This window comes from Pleuronectes platessa, chromosome 21 (assembly GCF_947347685.1).
Source record: "Pleuronectes platessa chromosome 21, fPlePla1.1, whole genome shotgun sequence".
NCBI lineage: Eukaryota > Metazoa > Chordata > Actinopteri > Pleuronectiformes > Pleuronectidae > Pleuronectes > Pleuronectes platessa.
The window spans coordinates 7,553,422-7,576,093 of record NC_070646.1 but is presented as its reverse complement, the minus strand read 5'-3'; the positions used below and the strand labels follow the sequence as shown (position 1 = coordinate 7,576,093).

At 41.4% G+C, this 22,672-nt stretch overlaps 5 protein-coding genes across 7 annotated transcripts; 1 reads left to right on the top strand and 4 right to left on the bottom strand.

The window, feature by feature from the left end:
* Window positions 1-492: 492 nt before the first annotated feature.
* On the bottom strand, window positions 493-5,091 carry bub3 (BUB3 mitotic checkpoint protein). Of its 2 annotated transcripts, none has more exons than XM_053413666.1 (8): window positions 4,905-5,091; window positions 3,962-4,156; window positions 3,800-3,869; window positions 3,523-3,674; window positions 2,965-3,123; window positions 2,619-2,796; window positions 2,173-2,411; window positions 493-1,140 (listed from the first exon to the last, which is right to left on the bottom strand). In XM_053413666.1, the coding sequence occupies exons 2-7, from the start codon at window positions 4,154-4,156 to the stop codon at window positions 2,191-2,193; spliced, it is 975 nt and encodes a 324-aa protein (XP_053269641.1). In that variant the 5' UTR covers window positions 4,905-5,091; the 3' UTR covers window positions 493-1,140; window positions 2,173-2,190. The 2 variants fall into 2 exon arrangements, with proteins under 2 accessions (XP_053269641.1, XP_053269640.1); XM_053413665.1 differs by having other exon boundaries at window positions 2,195-2,411.
* Window positions 5,092-6,913: 1,822 nt separating this feature from the next.
* hmx3b (H6 family homeobox 3b) lies at window positions 6,914-8,071 on the bottom strand. The gene is made up of 2 exons (XM_053414206.1): window positions 7,789-8,071; window positions 6,914-7,509 (listed from the first exon to the last, which is right to left on the bottom strand). Exons 1-2 carry the CDS (start codon window positions 8,069-8,071, stop codon window positions 6,914-6,916), a joined length of 879 nt encoding a protein of 292 aa, XP_053270181.1.
* Window positions 8,072-10,811: 2,740 nt separating this feature from the next.
* acadsb (acyl-CoA dehydrogenase short/branched chain) lies at window positions 10,812-15,544 on the bottom strand. Its single transcript, XM_053413557.1, has 11 exons — window positions 15,476-15,544; window positions 14,936-15,101; window positions 14,728-14,828; window positions 14,416-14,622; window positions 14,075-14,245; window positions 13,210-13,335; window positions 13,028-13,120; window positions 12,833-12,922; window positions 12,583-12,720; window positions 12,010-12,109; window positions 10,812-11,492 (listed from the first exon to the last, which is right to left on the bottom strand). Exons 1-11 carry the CDS (start codon window positions 15,506-15,508, stop codon window positions 11,416-11,418), a joined length of 1,302 nt encoding a protein of 433 aa, XP_053269532.1. The 5' UTR covers window positions 15,509-15,544; the 3' UTR covers window positions 10,812-11,415.
* Window positions 15,545-16,684: 1,140 nt separating this feature from the next.
* On the top strand, window positions 16,685-20,063 carry LOC128427189 (zinc finger protein Pegasus). Of its 2 annotated transcripts, none has more exons than XM_053414289.1 (4): window positions 16,685-16,718; window positions 17,016-17,171; window positions 17,267-17,455; window positions 18,148-20,063. In XM_053414289.1, the coding sequence occupies exons 2-4, from the start codon at window positions 17,036-17,038 to the stop codon at window positions 19,080-19,082; spliced, it is 1,260 nt and encodes a 419-aa protein (XP_053270264.1). In that variant the 5' UTR covers window positions 16,685-16,718; window positions 17,016-17,035; the 3' UTR covers window positions 19,083-20,063. The 2 variants fall into 2 exon arrangements, with proteins under 2 accessions (XP_053270264.1, XP_053270263.1); XM_053414288.1 differs by having other exon boundaries at window positions 16,691-16,826.
* Window positions 20,064-20,206: 143 nt separating this feature from the next.
* LOC128427190 (L-seryl-tRNA(Sec) kinase) lies at window positions 20,207-22,528 on the bottom strand. The gene is made up of 6 exons (XM_053414290.1): window positions 22,237-22,528; window positions 21,301-21,559; window positions 20,985-21,186; window positions 20,808-20,883; window positions 20,600-20,693; window positions 20,207-20,516 (listed from the first exon to the last, which is right to left on the bottom strand). Exons 1-6 carry the CDS (start codon window positions 22,441-22,443, stop codon window positions 20,299-20,301), a joined length of 1,056 nt encoding a protein of 351 aa, XP_053270265.1. The 5' UTR covers window positions 22,444-22,528; the 3' UTR covers window positions 20,207-20,298.
* Window positions 22,529-22,672: the final 144 nt, after the last annotated feature.

The following is a 22,672-nucleotide window of genomic DNA, read 5'->3' as shown; positions in this document are numbered from 1 at the left end:
TGTGTTCGCCGTGGCCATTCACACACAACACCGAACAGTGCATGACAAAACTATACTTTTGAATTACTGGCTCTGAAACTGTACGCCTCTGCCAACAATAACACGTGACCTTCTCCTTCTGACGTGGACCTGAGAACAGACGGACAACCAGAAAGACAAAACCCCTTTGGACAATGGCTGCTGAGAGGTATACAAAAATGCGTGTCCTGCACCCGACAGTCACCAGTGTAACAACTTGGAAAACTTGACTCTATAAATTCACAATTGTTGATGGAAAAGTATGACCCCTACCCCTAAATATTGATCATATCAAAAAATATATTTAATTTCTAAATGGATTTCTCAATTAACAGGTTCATAGCAAACCCACAGTACAATGAAACTAAAAGGATTGACAGCACTCTGCTTCAGCCCCAATTTAACGTGGATTCACCATTTAGGGTTCTCAGCGGATAATTCACCATTCAAAGAAATTTGAGAAATCCAAAAAAAGAGCCTCTTAATCATTTTTATTTGAGTTTGCCAGACGCAGCCAGTTCATCCAGTTTAGTTGTTTTCTCCATATTTCCCCCCTGGTGATAAAGCAGGATCTGGTTTAGGCCGCAGACCTCAGATGTCTATCAGCAGAGGTCACTGTCTGGGGGCAAGTGGAGCCTTCGGCAATACGAGTGGATCATCGCTTTCCCTCAACACATCGTGAAGAGAAGCTTTTCTGCCCAGACACATTCCTGGGATTTCTCTCAGGTTTTCTTTTTGGCAGTAAGTAAATGTGACAGTGCGTTTGTGCTGTTGATCAATGTTTTATTATACAAACAGAGCTCAAAAAGTTTCAGTGTTAAAAATTTACGAGTCAACAAAAAAGACCACAACATCAGTTTGTGTTGATGACCATGCAAAAGCAGAAAAAGGTGTATTTGAATCAGACAACAATGCATGGTCATTGGAACATACATGAAAAAAAGAGAACTACATAACAAGAGCCAGAACAGAAAAGATTTTAACAGACAACAGTTACAAAAAAGATCAACTGTATGGAACAGAAAGAAATGACAGGAGACATTTTGATAATGGTACACTGGATACCAGCAGATAACCCAAACACACGCAGTGGGAACTGTTGCAAGGTGGACTTAGGTTGACCTGTAAAGAAGAAAAGAAGATATTCGATCAACTTAGGAGTCATAACTGCAGCAGTTTGTGCTACATTCAATACTATAGTTAGGTCTGAGGTTTGACATCCATTCAGTCTAATTGACTAATGTGGAGAGAGCTATACTAACCTAACCCTTTAATGATGATGTAGGGCAGATAAACGAAAATACAGAGAAAACCAGCCTGTTTATTCTGTGAGATAACAGCCTGTATGAAAAGCTGAACTGAAGCCAGACAGTGTATGAACGCCCTCAACTGCCACAAATGGAAAATATAATGGAACAAAGATCTGGAAATACAGACATTATTGGCACAAGGTCAATGTCATCATTGCTCTTTTTCACAAAAATATTCTTAGCAGCCGGTCGGAGAATCTTTCTGAAGTGAAATCATTAAACCAACAAATAAACAGTTGCACCTAAATGTTGTGAATGTTCAAGTTAAATATGTCTTGTGATATACTGCATGGAATATTTAATGCAGTGCATGTTCAAACACTGATTTGCAAATGCCCATTTAAATGGAAGCAAGGTATGAAATACTGAAAACATAGTTCAGTTTAAAACCCCAAAAATTCCATATCACGGTTTCTCAAACATAACAACCTGTTGGCTTCTCTGTTCCGTGTGATAATAAATATGATCATTTGGCTTTAAGCTGCTGGTTGGACAAAGCAAAGCTATCTGAAGACATCTCCTGCTATCTTGTCATTTTATAGACTTAACAATTTAATCAATGTGACCTTCAATTTAACACTGTGATCCTGCCACTTTATTCACTATTATAATGTACTGCATCACTTTGTACAGCAGAAGGTTTCCATGTGACTGTTATGACAGCACAGATACAAAGACTCACAGGAGGAGCTCTCATCTGTGCATCTTTCAACTGTCGGATATTGAAAAGTGGACGAGCTGAGATAAAGATCGGCATATGCTGCAGGTGGACGTGCTCCCTGTAAATACAGCTGCTCATAGATTCAGTGAGAGGCAAGGTGCCACATTATGCAGGAGTACACACCCGAGGGACGAGGAAGACTCACTTGGGCTTCGTCTCAGCATCTGTGACCTGGCGGATGAAGATGGCATCCTCCGGGTGGCTGATGTCACCCTTTTCTTGCATGTAGGAGGAGGCAATGGCGAGCATGGTGCCGTCGTTACTGAAGGCAAGGGAGGCGATACTGGTCGGGTACCGGTGGAACTGGCACAGGCGCTTCTTGTTGAACGGGTCCCAGATGTTCACAAAGCCGTCCGAGCCACCTGGTCGAAGGGGAGACCCAAGGTCAAGCTCAAAAGATTTAAAATGTGTTGAGATATGGATCTATAATGACAGCTTGCTCCATGTGTGACCTTGGCAGCTAAATGCTGAAGGTTACAGGTACATCTGAGCTTTGCAAAAACAAATTATCCCATTACAGAAACAAAAACATTGTTTTTATGAAGCAACTACTATTGAGCGAGTCGTACCTGTGGCAAAGGTGTTGTGAACACTGTGAAATGAGATTGCATTGACGGGGTAAACGTGCTCAATTCCATCCTCCTTCAGCCTGTGGCATTTGAAAGCGTATTTCTTCTTCTGAACCTCCTGACTCGGGTCCAGGTACTCCACAGCTACACGTCCCTCGATTGAACTCAAGACGTAGCCCTGCAGCCAAGACACAAAATACCAAGTTACCATTCCACTTCTTCACATTAACACAGGAATCTGTTTCGTAAAATGATACTCTCTAATGAGTAAATTACCCGTCAACAGTTCAGTGCAAGTTTTTATTAGTACTGTGTAAACTATAATCGATTGGGATTTGAAAGGTACCTGTTTGTTGGGGAAAGCTCTGATGCTGCGTGTCTGATACTTAAGACTGGACTCTCTTCTTTGCTGTACGTAGCCCATGTTCCTCAGATCCCACACCAGGACTCTTCTTCCAGCTGTGCCGACGATTAGTCTATCTCCGGCCACAGAAAGCGTATACACCTTTCAGAGAGATCACATGTATGAGACAAGAGGGAGATGACACAAGCAATACACACAAAAAAAGGTAACAGTGAGATGTCACCTTTTTCACCAAGTTCCCATTTTCTCTCATTCATACTGTAGTTTAAAGTGTTCACAATAAACTCATATTTATCATCAATATTATCATGATGTATCATCAACATCAGGTCAAATGCAAGTACTTTTTGAAGAGAATATTTTATTTTATAAATACAAATCAACTCGGCAAGGAACTAACAATTGTACGTAAACACAATCGTTAAATCTTGCCATCCTAGAGTTACTGTACTATAACAACTAAATTTAAGTGATTCTGACCCAACATACTTGTCTTATTAATATCTTTAAAAGGACAAGTGCATGCCCCTTGTGCTCTACCTTCTCAGGCTGAACAAAGGTGCCAGCGTTGCAGGGCGTCCTCGGGTCCCACAGCCGAACCGATCTGTCCCAGCTTCCTGTTACCATGACATTAACCTCTGGGCAGTACTCCACACAACGGATTGGAGCGTCGTGTGCTCCAACTATTGTATCTGTTTAAAGAGAATAGTGCAGCAGTCAGTAGAATGAAAAAATTCAGCACATTACACTCTCAGATGTGAGGAGTTGTGATACTGCCTGGAAGCTTTTATTGCTACTTAACCGGTTTGCAACGTACCTTGGTCTGTGTTCAAATCATGAGTTTTTAACTGTGCATCTAATCCTCCACTCCAGGAATGTGTTGGGTCCTGCAAGTTAAAAGGTGATTATTATCTGGATATATCAGACAAAAGCTTTGACGAGACAACAAGGACAATATATACAAACATCTGTGACCTACATAAAAAGCACAGTCAAGAACTGGAGCTGTGTGCTGGTACTTCATCCGCATGGTGTTGGCACCGACATCGAAGAGACGGACCGTGCAGTCCCACGAGGACACAAGCAGGAACTGAGTTGTGCTGGGGCTGAACTTGACGGCAGAGATGGTGTCCTCTGGTCCCTGGTTCAGTTTGTACTCATTGGAGCCTGTCATCTGCAAGAAGGGAGACGATAACCATCAAGACTAATGGACAATATAGAAGGTATAAACTAAACTTTAAAACACAGTTTAACGCCACAAACTGATGCTTTAAATAAAACTATGGAGTCTTTAGACTTTATCATTGTTATTATAACATTATATGTTTAAAGCTTCACAATTTTATTATTTATTTGATGGGCTTTATACCTAACTTCATTATGATCCACTGATATGTGTTGTTTGGTTCTAAATATCAAACGTAATAACTCTGAAATGTGATATTTTAAAACAGTATTATTAATGACATTTGACGCCAGAGCTCCTCACATTGTTGACCAATAATAAACAAACGGGTCCTTGTCGATATGACTGGATATGCCTCAATGATCTAAGCTCGTCTTCTCGCTGAACTCCCTGGAAGTAGCCTCTTCCACCGTCTGACGTGAGGATCAATGTGTTTCCTGCTTGTTATTAGCCGTGCCCGCTTACATTGGCTACGAGTTTAGCTAACAAGCGCAACCGAGGGCTAAGCATGCGCCATGTGAGCTCCCTAAAAAAAGACGATCTGTTACTGGAGCTCGATGGAAGGTTAAGTTTGGTTCGCATCGTGTCTAGCGTTTGCTTTTTTTCCAAATCACCGCGAACCGCTCCACATCCTCCAGCAATTACACCAAGCCCACGCCTGTTGTTAGCCGTGTTTGCTAACAGTGAAGACAACGCGGGCTACACACGCTGACATGAGGCGTTTTATTTCACTTACCGTGTCGGTTCGGAGCCTTTCAGACGAAATCGATGCTGTGTTAACTGCGCTTGTTTATTTCGCGCTGGTTTACGGTAATGTAATCATATAAATAACGTGGAAAAAAGCCGAACAGCTAAATGTGTCTGCGCTAAGCTAACTCCCCTCCTAGCAAGCGCTGAGCTCTGCAGACAGAGGAGGCTGATTGGTTGGAATGAACGTTCGAATTCCCGCCTGCGATGTGATTGGCCGGTCGAACACCGACGTTTACTTCCGTTGTTTCAGTACAGATCACGTGACATAGGACTGCTCTCTCTCTCTCTCTCTCTCTCTCTCTCTCTCTCTCTCTCTCTCTCTCTCCACCTCTCTCTCTCCACCTCTCTGTCTTTCTCTCAGAAACACGTTTGTTTTCTGTTATTCTATCTTTCATACAAATTAATACAATTTAAATATAATAAAAAACTATAATTCAAGGGCCATAGTAAAGTAAGAGATTGGTAATTTTTTAATGAGACACAATAATCTACACACAGCTATTGTCTTTCCATGTTAACACATATAAGTTGTTGTAAGATAAACTTTTTTTCTGTTTCTGTGTGAATTGAGTTTGCCCCAAAAGGTCTATTTTAATAAAAATAATTTCCTATATAGGCCAGCAGGTCATGTTATAATAATAAAAATGAAAATGTATTTGTTTTTACTTTTTAAAACCCACGGGTGAAAAGTGAGTCCTCTTCTCAGATGCAAAAGAAGAAGAAATGCCCAATATGATTGGATTCATGAAAAATTTGCTTTTAAATGTATTCTTTGCTTTTTAATTCCCATGTAACAACTTTCATCTACAGCCTATATGTTTTAATAATCACAGCCTATTGTTTTAGCGTTATTATTGATTATTAAAGAAAGGATATAAGGCTGTATATGCAGCAGATCAATACTGCAAGAGATCATGTTTGTGTCTGAATCAAATATTCTCCGATGAAGAAACACAATTCTCAAATGGTCTTTGAAATTGAATGTAATTGAATGACACAATTCTCAAGTCATCAAATAAAAATAACTGACCATCATTATTTAACTTCAACATTATTTAAGTTTTTATGTTTTTTTTTTTTATCTCTCGAATACCTGCACGGTGCCTTAGATATTTGAAAAATAGACATTTGACGATTAACACATCACTCCATACTCACAAAGGTTTGAAAACCAAGATTTTAACAACATGATTTAAACCAACAATCCTTTCTTTTCCCTCATGTACATCACTCTTGAACATATTTCTTTTTGGAAGGAAATCTTTACTGAGTGTAAGACCATAGAATATACAGAATTTCAATAACAATATCAGAGGAAAAACATACACACAAAAAAACATTGGGTTTTTTGGCTCTTTCATGGCTTTAAAATCACCGGCAAAACATTGCATCCTTAAAAACAATGACATCTCCTGCAACTTTTCTGGTTATTTTGTCAAGGATCACATGATTGTCCTCACTATTACATGACAAAGAGAAAATTATATTTGTTTTTCCTGCAAAAGTGTAACTATAGGTAGTCTAATGTGAAGCCAGAAATATTGCACAATGTTGGAAAATGCCAAAATATTAAATTCCACATGTTTTGTACAAACACTGACACAAATCTCTGTAAAATACATATGGACAGTAAACCCTGTTTAAAGCAAGTTCTTTTTTTTCCTAAGGGAACAGCAACCACTTTAAGAACCGTAATGATTTCACCTATAATAATAACAAGAATAATAATTATAACTTTTGAGTGGGGGCTGTAATAGGTATTTTGTGTGTTTCTTACACTTCAGCAGGATAAAGGACAAATAATAATAGCAATAATAATAATAATAATAATAATAATAATAATAATGATGATGATAATAATAATGATAATAATAACAATATGAAATAACATGGTGTCCGATTAATCTACAAAATATACAAAATGTTTTTAATTTTATTCGCTGAAGTTCACTCTCGTTTAAAAACATATTTACAGCTGAATGGACGCAGTCAGTGTTAAACAGGCCTCAGCAGTGGCACCGGGTGGGAATAGTACATGTGGTGGGGAAAAGCCAACAGCGACTGGTTGCCCGGTGAGTTTGCAGAGGAGCTCCCGGTCGAGTCCGGGCCCCCGTGCTCGTGGTACAGTATGGGAACCCGCACAATCCTTTGCGCCGCCGCATGGCTCAGGTTGGCCGCCTCCAGCTCCGCGGCCAGCTGCCTCTTCCACTTATTCCTCCGGTTCTGGAACCAGATCTTCACCTGCGTCTCCGTCAGGTGCAGGGACGCGGCCAGGCCCGCGCGCTCCGAGCTGCTCAGGTAGCGCTTGATGTCGAAGGTGGACTCCAGCTGGAACACCTGGCTCCGGGAGAACACTGTGCGAGTCTTCTTCTTCCGACACGGCTTCTGGTCGGCGTCCAGCTCGTCCGTCTTTTTCCTCCAGTCGTCCTCCGGGTCCAGCTCTCTCTTCGGCTCCTCCGCGTCGCTCTCGTCCAGCGTGACCTCGTCGTCGGCGCTTTCCTCTTTGACATCCTGCAGGTCACTTTTCTGGATGTCCGGGGAGCGCCTGTCCGGTGCCTGGGATGCCTCCCTCGGGTTTGCCTTCTCAGACACTGAAGGAAAAACAAACATTTTATCAGTTTTTAAACATGATCCCACAGTGGCAACCGCATGTATTTAATTAATTGCATATTCAGAAACATGCGTTTTGTAATAACGATTTTTAATCAAGTATTTATGGACATGGCTCCTTAGAATTAATAATTATTCTAAGAACAATTCAGTCTCCATGAAATGAAATGTGCAAAAACGGCCTTTTGCATTAAAACCACTCAATTTTTTCAGAGCAAAAAGCTGCAATTTCCTCATATGCAGATTTAAAAAATATTCACCTCCGGTCCTCAGATGAGCCCCAAGCGTGTATGGATACCACCAGGTAGACGCTCTGTCCAGATACTGCCCCGAGAGTCCAATCCTCTGTGGCGAGGGCAGCTCAAACCGAGGGAAAGATAATTCACCGAGCCGGGAGAAGAAGCTGCCCTCAAACACTCCTCTGGACGAGCCCAGGAAGCTCTTCTGCTTCGCGGGTTTGTCCTCGATGTTCAGCAGGTTCTTTATGGAGAAGGGTGAGTCTTTTGCTGGCTGGCGAGTCTCCTGCGCATCAGAGTCTGCCATCACCGTTTTACTGTCCGATGTGGATCACCATCAAACAGAACTTACCAGGGGGGAGAAACACCTGACGAAAAGATCTCCTCGGATAAAATGATGTATGAGAGGAAGAGAGAAAGAGAGAGAGTAGAAGTCACACCGAGCTGCGTGCGTCCACCTCCTGAGGATGATCGGAGCGAGAGCGCAGGGATCAGTGCGTCAAACATGCGCTGGATGGATGGAATGATGGAATCAAAAAAATGCCGACCAAGTTAAAACGCGCCCGGTCTCTGCTATTGGGCAGGTAAAATAGCAAATGGGATTTGAGATGAAACCTCAGGGGGCTGTGACGAGAATAGACTCAGAAGAGAAAGGCCGCGCGCAAGCGTTTTGGCTCCGGGCTCAACAGTGTAGGCGCACACTTATCATCCAATTAGAGGGAAGAGGAAAATGTCTCAATGTTTTAAGGGAGGCGCAGCACAATCACCGGCCAGTAAATTCAATCAATGGTCCAGAGATCCTCACACTTTAACTTGGCCTTGGCACAATGGTTACGCAAATTACGCATAGATTTTACGCATCACGAAAGCCACCAAAACATACAAAAGACAAATAAAAAATAAGCAACATCCAACTTAATAAGTCTTATATTTATATTCAACGACACAATTTGCTGACTTGAATTTTTCGATACACATTTCAACCTGATCCATCTGCTTCCGTGCCAGCATCCCCCTGTTCCACCTCTGTGCAACGGGAAAGCAATATGCACCGTGCACTTCACCTGCACCGGAGCTCATTGACTTCGGTGTAATTTTATTAGGCAGGAAGTGCTACGGGCGGACATCAAATTGAATGTTTATGCCATTGTGATAAAGGCTTTTCAAATCAGCTTTGGCACAAAAGGCTGCAGACGCACAGAGGCAGCAGGTGGTGTAATGCAATGGAACAGCAAGTCTTGTCTCTGTCACAGATTATAACAACACTGGCTGGTGTTTGGCTGCAGCAGATTGTATGTGATCAGATTAGATGATAATTTAGTAGAAACTGAGCAGTGGGCTTTACTCTGTATTGTTTCTGCTTTCAGATTGAGATAACTTGCAATAATATATTGAGAATGCAACATGCAGAGTGTATAAGATTCTCTTTAATCTAAATCTGTCACTGAGAAAAAAACAACATCCAACACAGAAGTTATATCTGTCAATGCAGTGATATAAATGCACCTATTTAGGATAATTTGAGGTGAAAGTTGCCTCGGAAATATAGAAAAGGGACCCAGAGTGAATTCAGCATTTATGATTTAGCCCGAACCTGAAGCAGATGCAGGGGAGCTAATCACACAAATTGAATTTGCTCAACCTGCAAACATGCAGCCTGTCCTTTCAGCTCGTGGAGCAGCTCTCCAGCTCTAAAGGACAACACTGTGTTTTGTGGAAAGCTACTTGAATCCCTGCATAATTAGAGGTCTCATGGCTGTGTTAAAGATGGGGGCGGAGAAAGAGGCTGCTTGAGCTGCGTTTGCCAGCTCCAAGTGAAAAGCAGGATAGCTGTGTTTTCACCAGATTATGTTCATTAAACCGGGGCTCGTTCCACACACAGAACAAGTCGGAGTGGGTCAGAGGGGAAAACGGAGGACACACTCAATCAGTGATGCTAACACAGGCCCCTGTTTCCACTTCACTGCTTTGTCAGCAAACACGGACCTGATGCTATTAAATATATTCTAGAATATCTGTCCGTCCGAGCTGTCATTCCCCTCAGAGTGATGAGAAAACACTGAAATCACTTAGAAGTAAAAGTTTATATCTACAACAATATTTTCACACAATTCTATCATATTACAAAGCCTAATTTATTTGAAAACATGTCTTATCGGATGACATATAATATTTTATTTGGGATCACGACACCACTGCTTAGGTGATTCTCTGCCACGACAGACAAAATAATCAAGATAAATATTTCATCATTATTTAGTAGCACAATCAGGAAGTGAGATGATCAATAAAACATGAGAATGATGAATTCTGTCAAATAATACTGTAGTAAATGTGCCTTTGGTTATTGTTTTCTTTTTTCTCACAGTATTTGTTTAAATTCTGGGTTTTCAGGAAACCAATAAAACAAAAGGTTTATCATTTTAATCAGTATTATTCATATTCTAACAGATACGATCTTTTCGCGATCAATCGGTTTCTTTTATTAAAGACACACAAAGAATGGATGTTTGTATAGGTTCTTATTCATTTGCTTTCTGGAATCCAAATGTGACTCCTGGTGATGTCTGTTATTACAACATTATGAATTTGACTTTTGTCATCCTTGTTTATAAATATCTCATGTTGGTAATTGTTACTTGTTTAACAGATACACAGTAAGTAACATGTACATAAGGGGTCATGTGTAATGGCTGTTAATGGTCCTATACATGTGAACACAGCTTGCATGCCTGGTTTAAAACCATAGGCCTCATCTTACACAGCTTGGAGGCCAAATGTGATCAATCTCACCTGAAAAATTATCAGTGAGGCAATTACGCCAGGCAGGCGGGCTCTTTTCATCTGAAGCACCGGTGTAATTAAATTGGTATAAAATATCATTAGAGGTGACAGGCTGTTATGAGACATGATAATTTACTGCCCCTGCACCGAGGAGCCTCTCCAGCTCAGGGTGCTGTGGTCACTCTGGAGAATGCTTCCATCTAGTGGCAGAACTCGATACTACTTTTCAAACGGGCATCAGTGAGAGTGACAGAAACAGATGATTCACAGCATATTAAAAGATTTATTGGTTTTGATAGATCAATTTTAATATTTATATCTTGTCTCGTTTTTGCAGCACAGAACTTTACAGGATTTACGAGACATGAAACTGTTACATGACATTTCAGTATCCTGCAAAGACAATACTGACGTCTGATTTCAGCCATAGCCATCCTCCTGAAAGCACTGAAACGTCTAAAACTAAGATCTAAAATCATATCTTAATTAATTCTCATATTGCAACACAAAGACAGTTATTTGAAATGATTTGTTAATGACATCTCAGTAAACAGAAGGAAAAACGAGGACAAAGAGGAAAGTGGTAGAGATACAATGAAGAATGCTGTCGTATTTCAAAATGAAGAAGTGACAATAGAAGGCAAACGGAACAATAAAACTTCAACCCCAAAGCATGGGAACTATAACTTAATCAGCAACAGTGGTAGTGGGAACTACTTTACAAGTGTACAAGTTGAAATTGGAATAAAACTCGATGAAAACTGTTCTACAGCGTTGCACTGCTTCTGCAATAATCCCACCAAAGTCATATTTAGTATGGAGTGTAACACAGCAGAGTGCAATCGATCAGGTTCCTGTTGGAAGTTTTTAGTAGTCGTACTCCTTATCGATGAACTTGGCTATACTGGAAAGTTGAACATTCGTCGTGCCCTCATAAATGGTGCCTGCGAAATGAGCACAAAACAAAGTATTAGAATAAAATCCCTGCAGAAAAAAACAAGATCTGTTAAGTTACAATCCCCCCCTGCACAGAGAACTACTCTAGAGCTTTCACTATCATGACTAAGGAGGATTAGGGGTTGGGTTGAGTGGGGTTTTTACGCAGCTCACTCTGCCACAGCTTCAGCTGAAGGACCAGGGAGCCAACGTGAAAGTGATGAGAGGAAAAGTGACATGTTCCCCTGGCAGTTTCCTTGGCACCATGTTTGTATAACGACACTCTGAGAGGGGGAATTCCTACAGAGTCCCATTACAGCCACTGCCTCCTTCTCCGCCTCACCCTGGACCAATCACAGGCAGCTACACCTGACCCTCCCGCAGCCCTCGTGATTTGTGTTCTTTCCATCTTGTGGCTTTAGTGGCAGTTACACAACTCAACTCTAAAAAAAACTACTTCACAAACAGTCTGGAAAAACATGTCAACAGTCACTTAGAGGTTATTGTTGGTCCAGTTATACTCACCAATTTTACAGTCTCTGTAGTATTTCTCTATGGGATAGTCCTTTGTGAAGCCGACCCCTCCCATCCACTCGATGCACTTCGACGTGGTTTGTGTTGCAAGCTGTGGTAAAAAAAAAAGAAAATATAAAATAAAAGAGTTTCCTGGACAGGATTACGACACTGTATACTGTAGAATGCATGAAACATGTTACACAGGCTTTATACGAATAATCAAGGGTCAATAACACTGATGAGATTAGTTTAAGTACTAACTTGAGGCAAGAGTGTTATAAAAAAGCAAATCTATAGAAACAGTTCAGATTTCAGAAGTTTTGAAGCAAGCCATAGATTGAGCAAATCTAGTTTAGTTCCTCTACATAGTCAGGACCCAGTTTGTGGAGGGCCCTGTAGGTAATTATAATAATTTCTAAAATAATTCCTTGTTTTTGGCAGATAGTTCAGGTTTGATTCTGGCAATACATCTCAGTTGAAAGAAGCAGGACTGACTGAGCATGGTAATATGAGCTTCAAAGATTCAATGCTGGTCGAAAAGAACATCAAGATCGTGAAAAGTCCTTGACCCAGTAAGCTCACCTCTGCAGTGAAGTATTTAGCCATGCAGGCCTCCTTAATGAAAGGTCTCCCAGCTTCCTTCAGACGAGCAGCGTTGTACGTCAGCAGCCGAGCGGCTTCGATCTGCGTCGCTACATGCGCAATTTGGTGCTGCATGCCCTGGAACACAAAGAGTTCCACAACACCATGAGCACTCGCTGAACAATGCACCGGCTGGCAGAGTAATGTGATCGATCACAACCATGTTAGGTAAAAGAAGGGAGACTATCACCTGGAAGTCAAAGATGCGTTTTCCGAACTGCTTCCTCTGTCTTGTGTAAGGAATGGTGTTGTCGAAGCAGCCCTGTGCCAGACCAAGCATCTGAGACACAATGACAGAAAGTTAACACGCAACAGGTCTTATCTTGAGTAGAGCACATTGGGCTTGTTCTGAACTAAATCAAATGAAAACAATCTCATGGTCTACCTGACTTGCAATCCCAATCCGGCCTTCATTCAACATGCCGATGGCATATTTGTACCCGTGACCGATCTGACCCAAAATGTTCTTCTCTGGCACCTACAATAAAGAGCAGGGAAGTTAGGAAGAGTCCAAATGTGTATTCCTTTCACATTTCTCTGGTTTATGCACAATGTGTTTCCCTGTACCTTGAGATTGTCAAAGTTGAGCGGGCAGGTGGAGGACGCACGCAGGCCGAGCTTGTTCTCCTTTTTGCAGATCTCGAGCCCCTCGGTGTCCCGATCCACAATGAAGCAGGTGATGCCTTTGTATCCCTGTCAATCACGAGAAAATAACAATGATGATATAGTTGTAATCATAGGAGCGCACATCTCTGGGAAGTTTTGACAGCTTCCTAGTTAATAAAAGAAAAATCGAAAATATGTAATTTATTTCAATATGACATGTGCCTGTGATAAATACTAACTATTAAAGCACTATGCTTGAGTTATAGATCTCTGTGATTCTGTTGTTTGTGATGACATTCTTCAGATGTTCAATTGGCTTATTAAATTAGTTTGACTAATAAGCTTGTGTGTAGGCACTCAAACCTGGGCTGTTTACCTGACTTGTTTATACTGCGCTTGCCTGTTATCAGGGTAAACATTAGGTACGGACACAAAATACAGACTGTTGTTGAGTTTGGTTCAGGTTCAGCTAATTTTCTCTCGGACTTGGTTGGGTTCGGACATTGAATTCTTTTTAAAGCATAAATACCATACATTATTTGACCCCAGTTTATCAAATAGGAGAATCTACTTTTTTGTTTCATAATCATTATAAACGGAAATATTACTGGTTTGGATCACTGATTCCACCAATTAAGATATGAGAATATTTTAAGAAACTACATTTCACATATTTCATAGTTTATAGTCAAATCATTAGATTATTTAATAAACAATTTATCATAAATTGCATCCTTATAGTAATGACTCTCTATTGCACAAAGTGTTGTAATTCATGAGCTGCAGTAAACAACGACAGCAAAAACAACGATGGGCAGTTACTCACAGCAGAGAAGTCCACATTGGCCATCACCAGGAAAACACCTGCGTGCTCTGCATTACTGATCCACATCTTGGATCCGTTGATGATGTAATAGTCCTTGTGTTTCTCAGCACGCGTCCTCAGAGAAAAGGCATCACTCCCCGACTCTGCTTCGGAAAGGCAGAAGCTTCCGATCTGTGGGACATGTCGACACAGGTACATGAGGAAGCGCAGGAGAGCTTCCAGGAAATGCAATATGTGCCAAATCTGTCACGTGATCTGTTACAATTGTTGATGGTCCCCCTTATTTCCAAAATACAAGAAAGAAAGTTGATTTATGTAACAAGAAAGATCTAACCGCTCACCATGTCAGTTGACAGACGGCTGAGGTAATGCTCTTTCTGAGCTGGGGTGCCCAGTTTGGTGAAGAGGGTGTTGATCAGCGTGTTCTGGATGTCACACAGAACTGCCACCGATGGATCCACCTTCGCCAACTCCTCGATGACCAGAATGGAGGAGAAGAAGGTCGAGCCGGTGCCACCGTACTCTGGGTCGATCTCGATGCCCATGAGCTGGGAAAAAAGTAAACATACGAGTCTTTCAATAGATTTAAAGAAAGGCAGCCATTCAAATGTTATGACACCTCGGATAAAAAGGTAAATGAGTAAATGACATACGCCTTGTTCAAAGAGAGATTTGATCACTTCCTCATCCATGACAGAGTTTTCATCCATCTTTGACACAAATGGAGCGATGCGCTCTTGGGCATATTTTTTCACTGTCAAGACAAAAAAAAGAGACAGATGTTTAGTGTTCTGAGGACTTTCTGTCTCCAGCAGCAGCAGCAGCAGGGCTCGTGTTTCCCCCTCCACTCCTCCAGCTCACCTGCCTCCCTCATCATGGTCTCCTCCTCCGAGTAAGTCTGCAGGGGAGGGAAGGAGACCCCCGCGGCCGCCTCGTGTGCAGCCACGTCCGGGGCAGATCTGGTGGACCTGGCCCTCCATCCAGCCTGGCATGACCCCCATGGTCGGGGGGTCAGTCTGATGCAAGACTGAAAACATAGGACATACCCAGATGACACATATGCAAACACAACGACTACACTGTTTAAACACAGGGGTTTGTAGCATTTAAGGTTCCACAAACAAAACGCAAACACAGCTAATGCATTCATACTTTTATCTTCACTTTAAGATGTTAATAAGACTTGGATAAGTGTCTTCAGCCATTCGAAACATTACTGACAGTGATACACTGCGTTGTTGTTAGCTAGGAACCCAAACCTAGCAAGGTTTCATGGGATGCTAGTGCTAGCGTTAGCAGCCTGTTGGCTAATAACATCAATGATAAAGACCTAACCCGGTGGGGAAATGCTGAACTCAGAGCAGCATCGTAAAGGACGTAAACAGAAATACTGAGTCTCACCTTAGTAAAGATCCTGACCAACGGAGCGGCCATGCTGGGTTACGAAATGTTTACATGCTGCCTCCGCGGACCGCAGGACATTTGTAGCTTTGCAATATTGATGCACTGTGATGGTGAGAACTGTCAAAGAGAACAAATTAAATTCCAACTGCATTGTAAGGTTCTATTTATCGTGATCATCGTGGATGTGAATAAAAATAAATCGGACACATAGAAATCTACTGATGTCAGAGCTGTTATTATGGGTAGTTTGTTGATGATGTGGTTTCTACCGACGGTACATGAAGGCAACATGAACAACCCCGGAATTGAGGTGAATTTGTTATTGAACAGACATGTGAACAAATAAATCTGATATAATATTGACCGCACATATAAAACATAGTGAGAGCTCATGTAGAATTTAATCATTCAAACTTGAAATATATTTAAATATAAATATAAATGTAGTAGCATTTATTTTAATTAATATAAATAAAGCTTATAGATAGAGGTGGATATATATCGTTACCCTCTTAAACTAATGGGCCAAGTCATTTTTTCAGGTTTTTCAGAAAAACACTAAAAATACTAAACTAAATGAGGACATCTAAAGTTTTTTTTAAATAAACGTTTATTTTGAAAGGGAATATATATGTATTGTAAAATAAATGTACGTTTAAGTTTATCATAATTTAATTTATAAGGTCTTATATATAATATATACATGATTATAGGCCAAAGATGGTGAAGGCAAGGTAAAATATCAGAGTTTTTACATCAGTTCTCAGAAGAAGATCATGTATATATGGTTAAAGTGGCCATTCACTGTTTATAGATACAGTAGATTTAGGTCAATCTTATTGTTCCCACCACTTTCCCTGAGCTAGAAACTGATAAATACGTCACTACCAACCAAAAGGTTGTCTCAGTGTATGTCAAATAGCAATATGAGGCCATATTTGGAATTAAATTACTTAAATCATCTACATTCCAATGCTCCATATTTATACTCCTTACAAGGGTTTAATATCGGTGAAATGGTGGTGGAAAATAGAGTCATACATTAGGGTATATGATGGGAAATACATCTAGAATTTTCCTAATGGATTATTTAAAAACAAAATGAAAGATTGAGAAGATTTTACATATTCTTTTCTTCTACCATTTCACACTCCAGCCCGGCAGGTGGCGGTAAAGTGCGTAAGAGCTGGTTGATGAACTGCAAATCAATCTCGAAGAAGAAAAGGAGGAAGTTGACCTGGTAACGACCGCATCTAATAAACAGAAACACTTCGCCGGTCATTTATTCCCAGAGCTCAGTTCTCTCCTCCTTCTCTGTTCCGGAATAATATTGCTCCTTCGCTGAAAGGTCAGATATGAATATGGCGTCAAACAGTCAGTGCTAGGTAGCGTTAGCATTGTTATTAACGCCTGTTAGCTAACGTATCTGAGGCGGCTGCTAATTACGTTAGCTACTTTTGGTTATCAGGTGTCACAAGTGAAAACCAAGAGTTGTCACGCGTCTGACCATCGACCCCTCTCCTCTGGATCTCTGCAGGCTCCAACACAGAGGAAGAAATGGACGAGATAAAGACCGAGCCTGTGGATTTTGTGAAGGAATTTCAAGAATACCTGACACAGCAAACCCAGCACGTCAACATGATCTCAGGCTCCGTGTGTGGAGAGAAGGAGTCCCTGGAGCCGTTTCAAGCCGGTGGGAGGGACACACAGTTTGCAAATATATGAAGAAACATCAAGTGGTGTATTATTTAAAAACGTTAATGGTCACGGTGGGTGTTTCGTTTGCAGCTGCACCCAGAAGTGAGCAGAATGGCCTGGACCCTCCGTCTGTGGAGGTGAGCCTGGCGATGGAGGATGGGTCCGATGTGCAGATGGACGGCCTGGAGAGGACCTGTGATGGCAAATACAAGTGCAGCTACTGTAGCTATGCGAACAAGGGCATGGCTCGCTTAATAGAGCACATCCGCATCCACACAGGTCAGTGGCAACACCATGCCCAAGAAAGTTCTGTTTTATGATTTATGCATAGACTGGAGCTGCAAAAATTTGTCAATAAAATTTTCAGTCAACAAAAAAATTGATCGGCAACTAATTTAGCATCAATTAATCCTTTTAATTGAATTGTTCCATGTAAAATACGCAACTGGATCCTGGTCGCTGTCTCTCTCAAAAGAGGATCTGATGCTTACTTTGTAATCTATAATAGTAAACATAATATGTTTGACACGTTTACTGTAAGAAGCCATTTAGAATGACAGACCAATTCGTAAACTACGATAAAGTAATACGTTGTGTAGACAGTGATAACACTTAGTTCTCCTTCATGCCTGAGGCAGAGTCTCGTAAACTGCAAAACCTTGTCTGTGACAAAAGCACACAACCTGTTGTTAGGTCAACATAGCTTGAATAACAATCGCGTCTGTTAAATACTGACCACAGATATTTGGTTAGTTGTTCACCAGCTATCCTGTTACAATTTTCATCCAGTGACTGATGAAATTCTGGAGAATTTATCCCGAAACAACAGTTTCATTTAGATTTACATGTGTTTGTATCATCTAGCTGCTCTTAGTATAATCTACTTATTGTCTCATTGCTGTTTCCTCTTTTACAGTAAAATATCTAAGATAACATTTCTGCAATTATTTCCTCTCCTGACTGTCCCCCAGGAGAAAAGCCACACCGCTGCCAGCTGTGCCCATTCGCCTCAGCATACGAGCGCCATCTGGAAGCCCACATGCGTTCGCACACAGGAGAGAAGCCATACAAGTGTGACCTCTGCGCCTTCCGCTGCAGCGACCGCAGCAACCTGTCGCACCACCGCCGCCGCCGCCACAAACTTCTTCCCACGAGGGTCGTTCGCTCTTCCTTCTCCAACAAGAGAATGCTGAGCGCCTTGCAGAAGAGGACGGGCGCGCTTGGCTTCAGCAGGCGACTGCTTATCAATTTCAACCCTGCCTCCATGGTGATGCCAAAGTCGGATTATCTAAACGACTTGTCTCACAAGCTCCACTACCATATGAATGGCAGTGAGTATAAGGACCTTCCCAAGGTAGATGAAAGTGATAGTCACAACAGAGATGCTAATGGTTTGACGTTTAATAACCCGCTGGACCAGCTTTCCACACTTGCCGGCCAGTTGGCTGACCTTCACCCTGAGCCTCGGACTGCAACATCTCCAGACAGGGAGTTTTTAGAAGATGAGAAGCCCATCCTCATACATCAGGTCTCTCTTGACCAGGTTGCAATGTGTTCAAACAGAGTGCAGACATCACCTCCTAAAGAAGAAGAATCTTCCACCTCCGGCCGCGGCAGTTGTAGTCCTGTTCCTGGCCTCGGTTTTGAGAACCACATGAACACGCTTCCTGCGAGTGTGAGCAACAGCCAGCCGAGCACACCCACTCCTGCCATGAACACACTGGACCAACAGCTCTTTCAAAAATGCCCGCACTGTGATATAGACTTTTCGGACAATATCCTCTACACCATTCACATGGGCTGTCATGGCTACGAACATCCATTCCAGTGCAACATCTGTGGACACATGTGCACAGACAAATATGACTTTGCATGCCACTTTGCCCGTGGCCAACATAAAAAGTGATTCCTTGTGACAGAGAAGCATATGGAGTCAAATATCCTTGTGTTTTCGGTAAATTGTATTAAACACAGTGACACTGGCTTTATGTTTTTGTTTTTGTACAGTTTACTATAAATTTTACACTCACTAACTGCACTATATACTTTGCTTATGACAGCTCTATACAGCTTTCAACTAGGAGCTTTTTGACATTATTTTGACTGAATTCGACGACAGACACATATTACACAATAGCGTAGTTTGCAGTGTTAGGAAACTGACCTCTGTCCTGTTTCATTGTGATTTTGCAAAGAGTCACCAGGGCTTCACAGTGAATTTCAAATACACAGGCAACTCCATTTTAACAAACAAAATAATCAACAGTATTTAAAAATGAACACAGGTATTCACTGCAGGGCTAATAATCTGTCATTTGTCCACCATCTGTTAATCTAAAGTTTCTGTCTCAGTTTAATGAACTGATAAACTTGTTTTTCTGTTCAAAACTTAACTTTATGTCCAGCTAATCTTTAAAATCCTGCTCATGCTCTGATATTTATTAATACCTCACTTCATAAATTGTAGACCTATCAAATCGGTCAATATTTTAGATAGATTTACAGTGTTTTTTTTAATATTATTTATACCCCTGAAACTCTTTTCTATGAGTATTTATAAATTGTCTTGAGTAATTTTGTGGTTCTGTATTTAGCAATTTGTTTTTGCACAAAATAGTAGCTGATATTGAGACACTGTAAAGTTTCAGGGTAACACTGTGACTATAAGATGTAATGTGATGTTATGTTCCCTTTTTTTTAAACTTTTAAACAAGTTTTGGATTTCATGGAAATCTTTGTTTAATGTCTCAAGACTTTACCTTGTTCGTTTTATATAATCTTATTATGGAACAAAAAATGGGAATCATCAGTGGGATGTTTATCCCTTTTGATCTTAAGTATTATGATGTGTGTCCTGATAAACAAGATAAAAATGTTATCTCATCAAGATTTCATATCCTGTTTGCAGACGATTGATGTGGATTTTGAAGAAAGTTTTTTTTTATGTCATAAATTACTGAAGGGATGCATACATTTATTCAGATTCTTTTTCACTTAGTTCCTGAATGTTCCAGAAACCGAAGAAGAAGGGACAAGTAACATTTTATTTAAATATATATTCTATTACATATCCACACATCCACTTGTGACTTGATACAATCAAATCTAGTTTTGTGAAAAGGTCATTTATGGTCATACATTATTTTTAACAAGATTTCCTTTTTCTCACGGTCAAAAACATCAACTGCACTTTTCACCACGCGCTCCACATCCATGTCCTCCTCCTGAGAGAAAGACGGGTCCTGCAGCAGCTGCTCACGCAGGCTGCGAAGAAATGTCGCCTTGGATTCATTCAGCTGCGAGGCCAAAGATCTCATGTGTTCAGAGGACACTTGATTTTCTGAAATGAAGGTGACCAAACTACCATTATGAAGTGCTGCAAATGACAAGCCGAGTACAATGTCAATGAACCTCCTGTCTGACCTCTGGCAGTCCTCATGGCTTCGGAGATGAGGCGTCGACAGGCCTGGTCAGCTTGGTGAACCACACTTGTGGCACATCTCAGACGGTCGGCTTCCTGCACAGCACGAGAACAAAGCAGCTCAATTCTCCGCTTCTGCAGTCGCACATTTAAAACCCACTGTTGACAGGTTCAGGAGAGCTGTGGTGGGTGAGGAGGGGGTCAACACACCTTTTGTTCGGTGTTGTCCTCTACCGGGCTCAGCGGGTTTCTTAGCGCAGAGGAGATCAACTCTGTCACTCTCTGGCTGAGGACAGGCCACACGGGAGAGGAGAAACAGACAGAGGCAAACAATTAATACCTGAACAAGGCACTTTGGTAAAACAATTGCTTACTCTGCTGTCTTACATGTCAAGGTTAGACAAATTATCTGTGGTGTCGAGCGAAATGCTTTGCGTCTCCCACGAGTTCTTCTGTGGATTCGGGGGCTCCAGACGCTTTCCCATCTCCAGAATCACCTCGGTGGGAACGGGTTCAGGCCGGCGCTGGTTTCTGCTGATGCAGGACTCCACATCACAGTGAAGATACACCTGGCAGAACCCCAGTGAGTCTGCAAAGACAGTTGATGCAAGAGGATGGTTTATGAATATACAAGTTTTACAAATGGACAGAAACATGCATTATGTTAGCGGCTTGTGTTGAATTCAGAAAACAAAGTGCTTACACTTTCTTGCAAGTTGGAACACTTCATATCTCATGCTCTGATAGTAGAAGTTATCATCCAGCAGAAAGACAAGTGGTGCCCGGTCGGCCTGAGAGGGGTCCACCGGTCCTTCAGGCTGCAGCAGCATTCGGACGCATTGTTCCCAGGCAGCAGTGTTGATCTGTCGGCCGCTCAGCAGCTCTGCCGACATGTCAGGTGTCTTCAAGAACAGCTCAATGCACTGTAGCACTGCCTGTCTGTGTGACTTCCATTCAGTGTGCTAGGAAAGATTAAAAAATAAATATTATCCAATCAATAGACGTCTTTACTAGGGCTACAATAATATCAAGATGAAAATTGTCATATTATTTCTTATAAGAGTGAAGGTTGTGCTTTTAAACTCTTATTTATAACAAACACTTCATTTTTACTAAATGTGAGATAGATCAATTATGTGTTGTATCTCCTCACTGTGACATACATGAGCCTTATATCAATATATATATTGAACCTATTTTATATTCCTATTGATGAAAATTATGTGGCGATAAATAATGATGTTTGTAATGGCCCAGCTCTACTTTGAATGCATGTCAAAAGTATGAAACTGAATTTACACTGTTTAAAGTAGTAAGCATATTTACAGGAAACACAAAACTTAAGGACTTACAATAAGAGAGAGAGAGAAAGAGAGTTCGATGTAACCTTATCAACTATTTGGTTTATGAATTGCATAATAATAATAATAATAATAATAACAACCGTTACCAGAGCCAAAATTGACCTTATTAAAATAGTTTGGTGTGAGCTACCACCAGTGCAAGCCAATTTAAGAGGTATTAACTTGATGTATAATATAAAAAATGATAGTAACAAGTGAAAAAGTGCAGCTAGTGAAATATTGGTATTTTCCGTTTTTTCCCAACATATAAAAAAAAAATCAAACTCAATCTTCACCATCGCTCCGTCCTCCTCCTCTTCCAGTCTGGGGTGAAAGGCCTGCCCGGGGATCAGGTCATCATACGGCACCACGGTGGCTCTCCATCCGAGCTGAGCAGCGGTGCTGAGGACCGTGAGGCCCAGGGAGGACTTCCCAGCGGCGGGCAGCCCGCACAGGACACACAGGCAGACCGGAGCCAGACCTCCAGCCTCCCCTGCTGCCATGTGTTATAACAGAGAAACACTTTGAATCTCAACTTCTCTCCATCGTGTTGTTTCCTCCTGCAGCCATGGCTGGTCACAGCTGACAGGTAACTTCCGCTGACGTCACACGAGGAACACAAATGGTTTCCGGGTCTGGTCCTTTCAGAATAAAGTACACAAAGGGGCGCATGTACATAACATGAAATGAGACTATTTTAATGGACCAGTGTGTTGGATTCAGGTGAAAGGG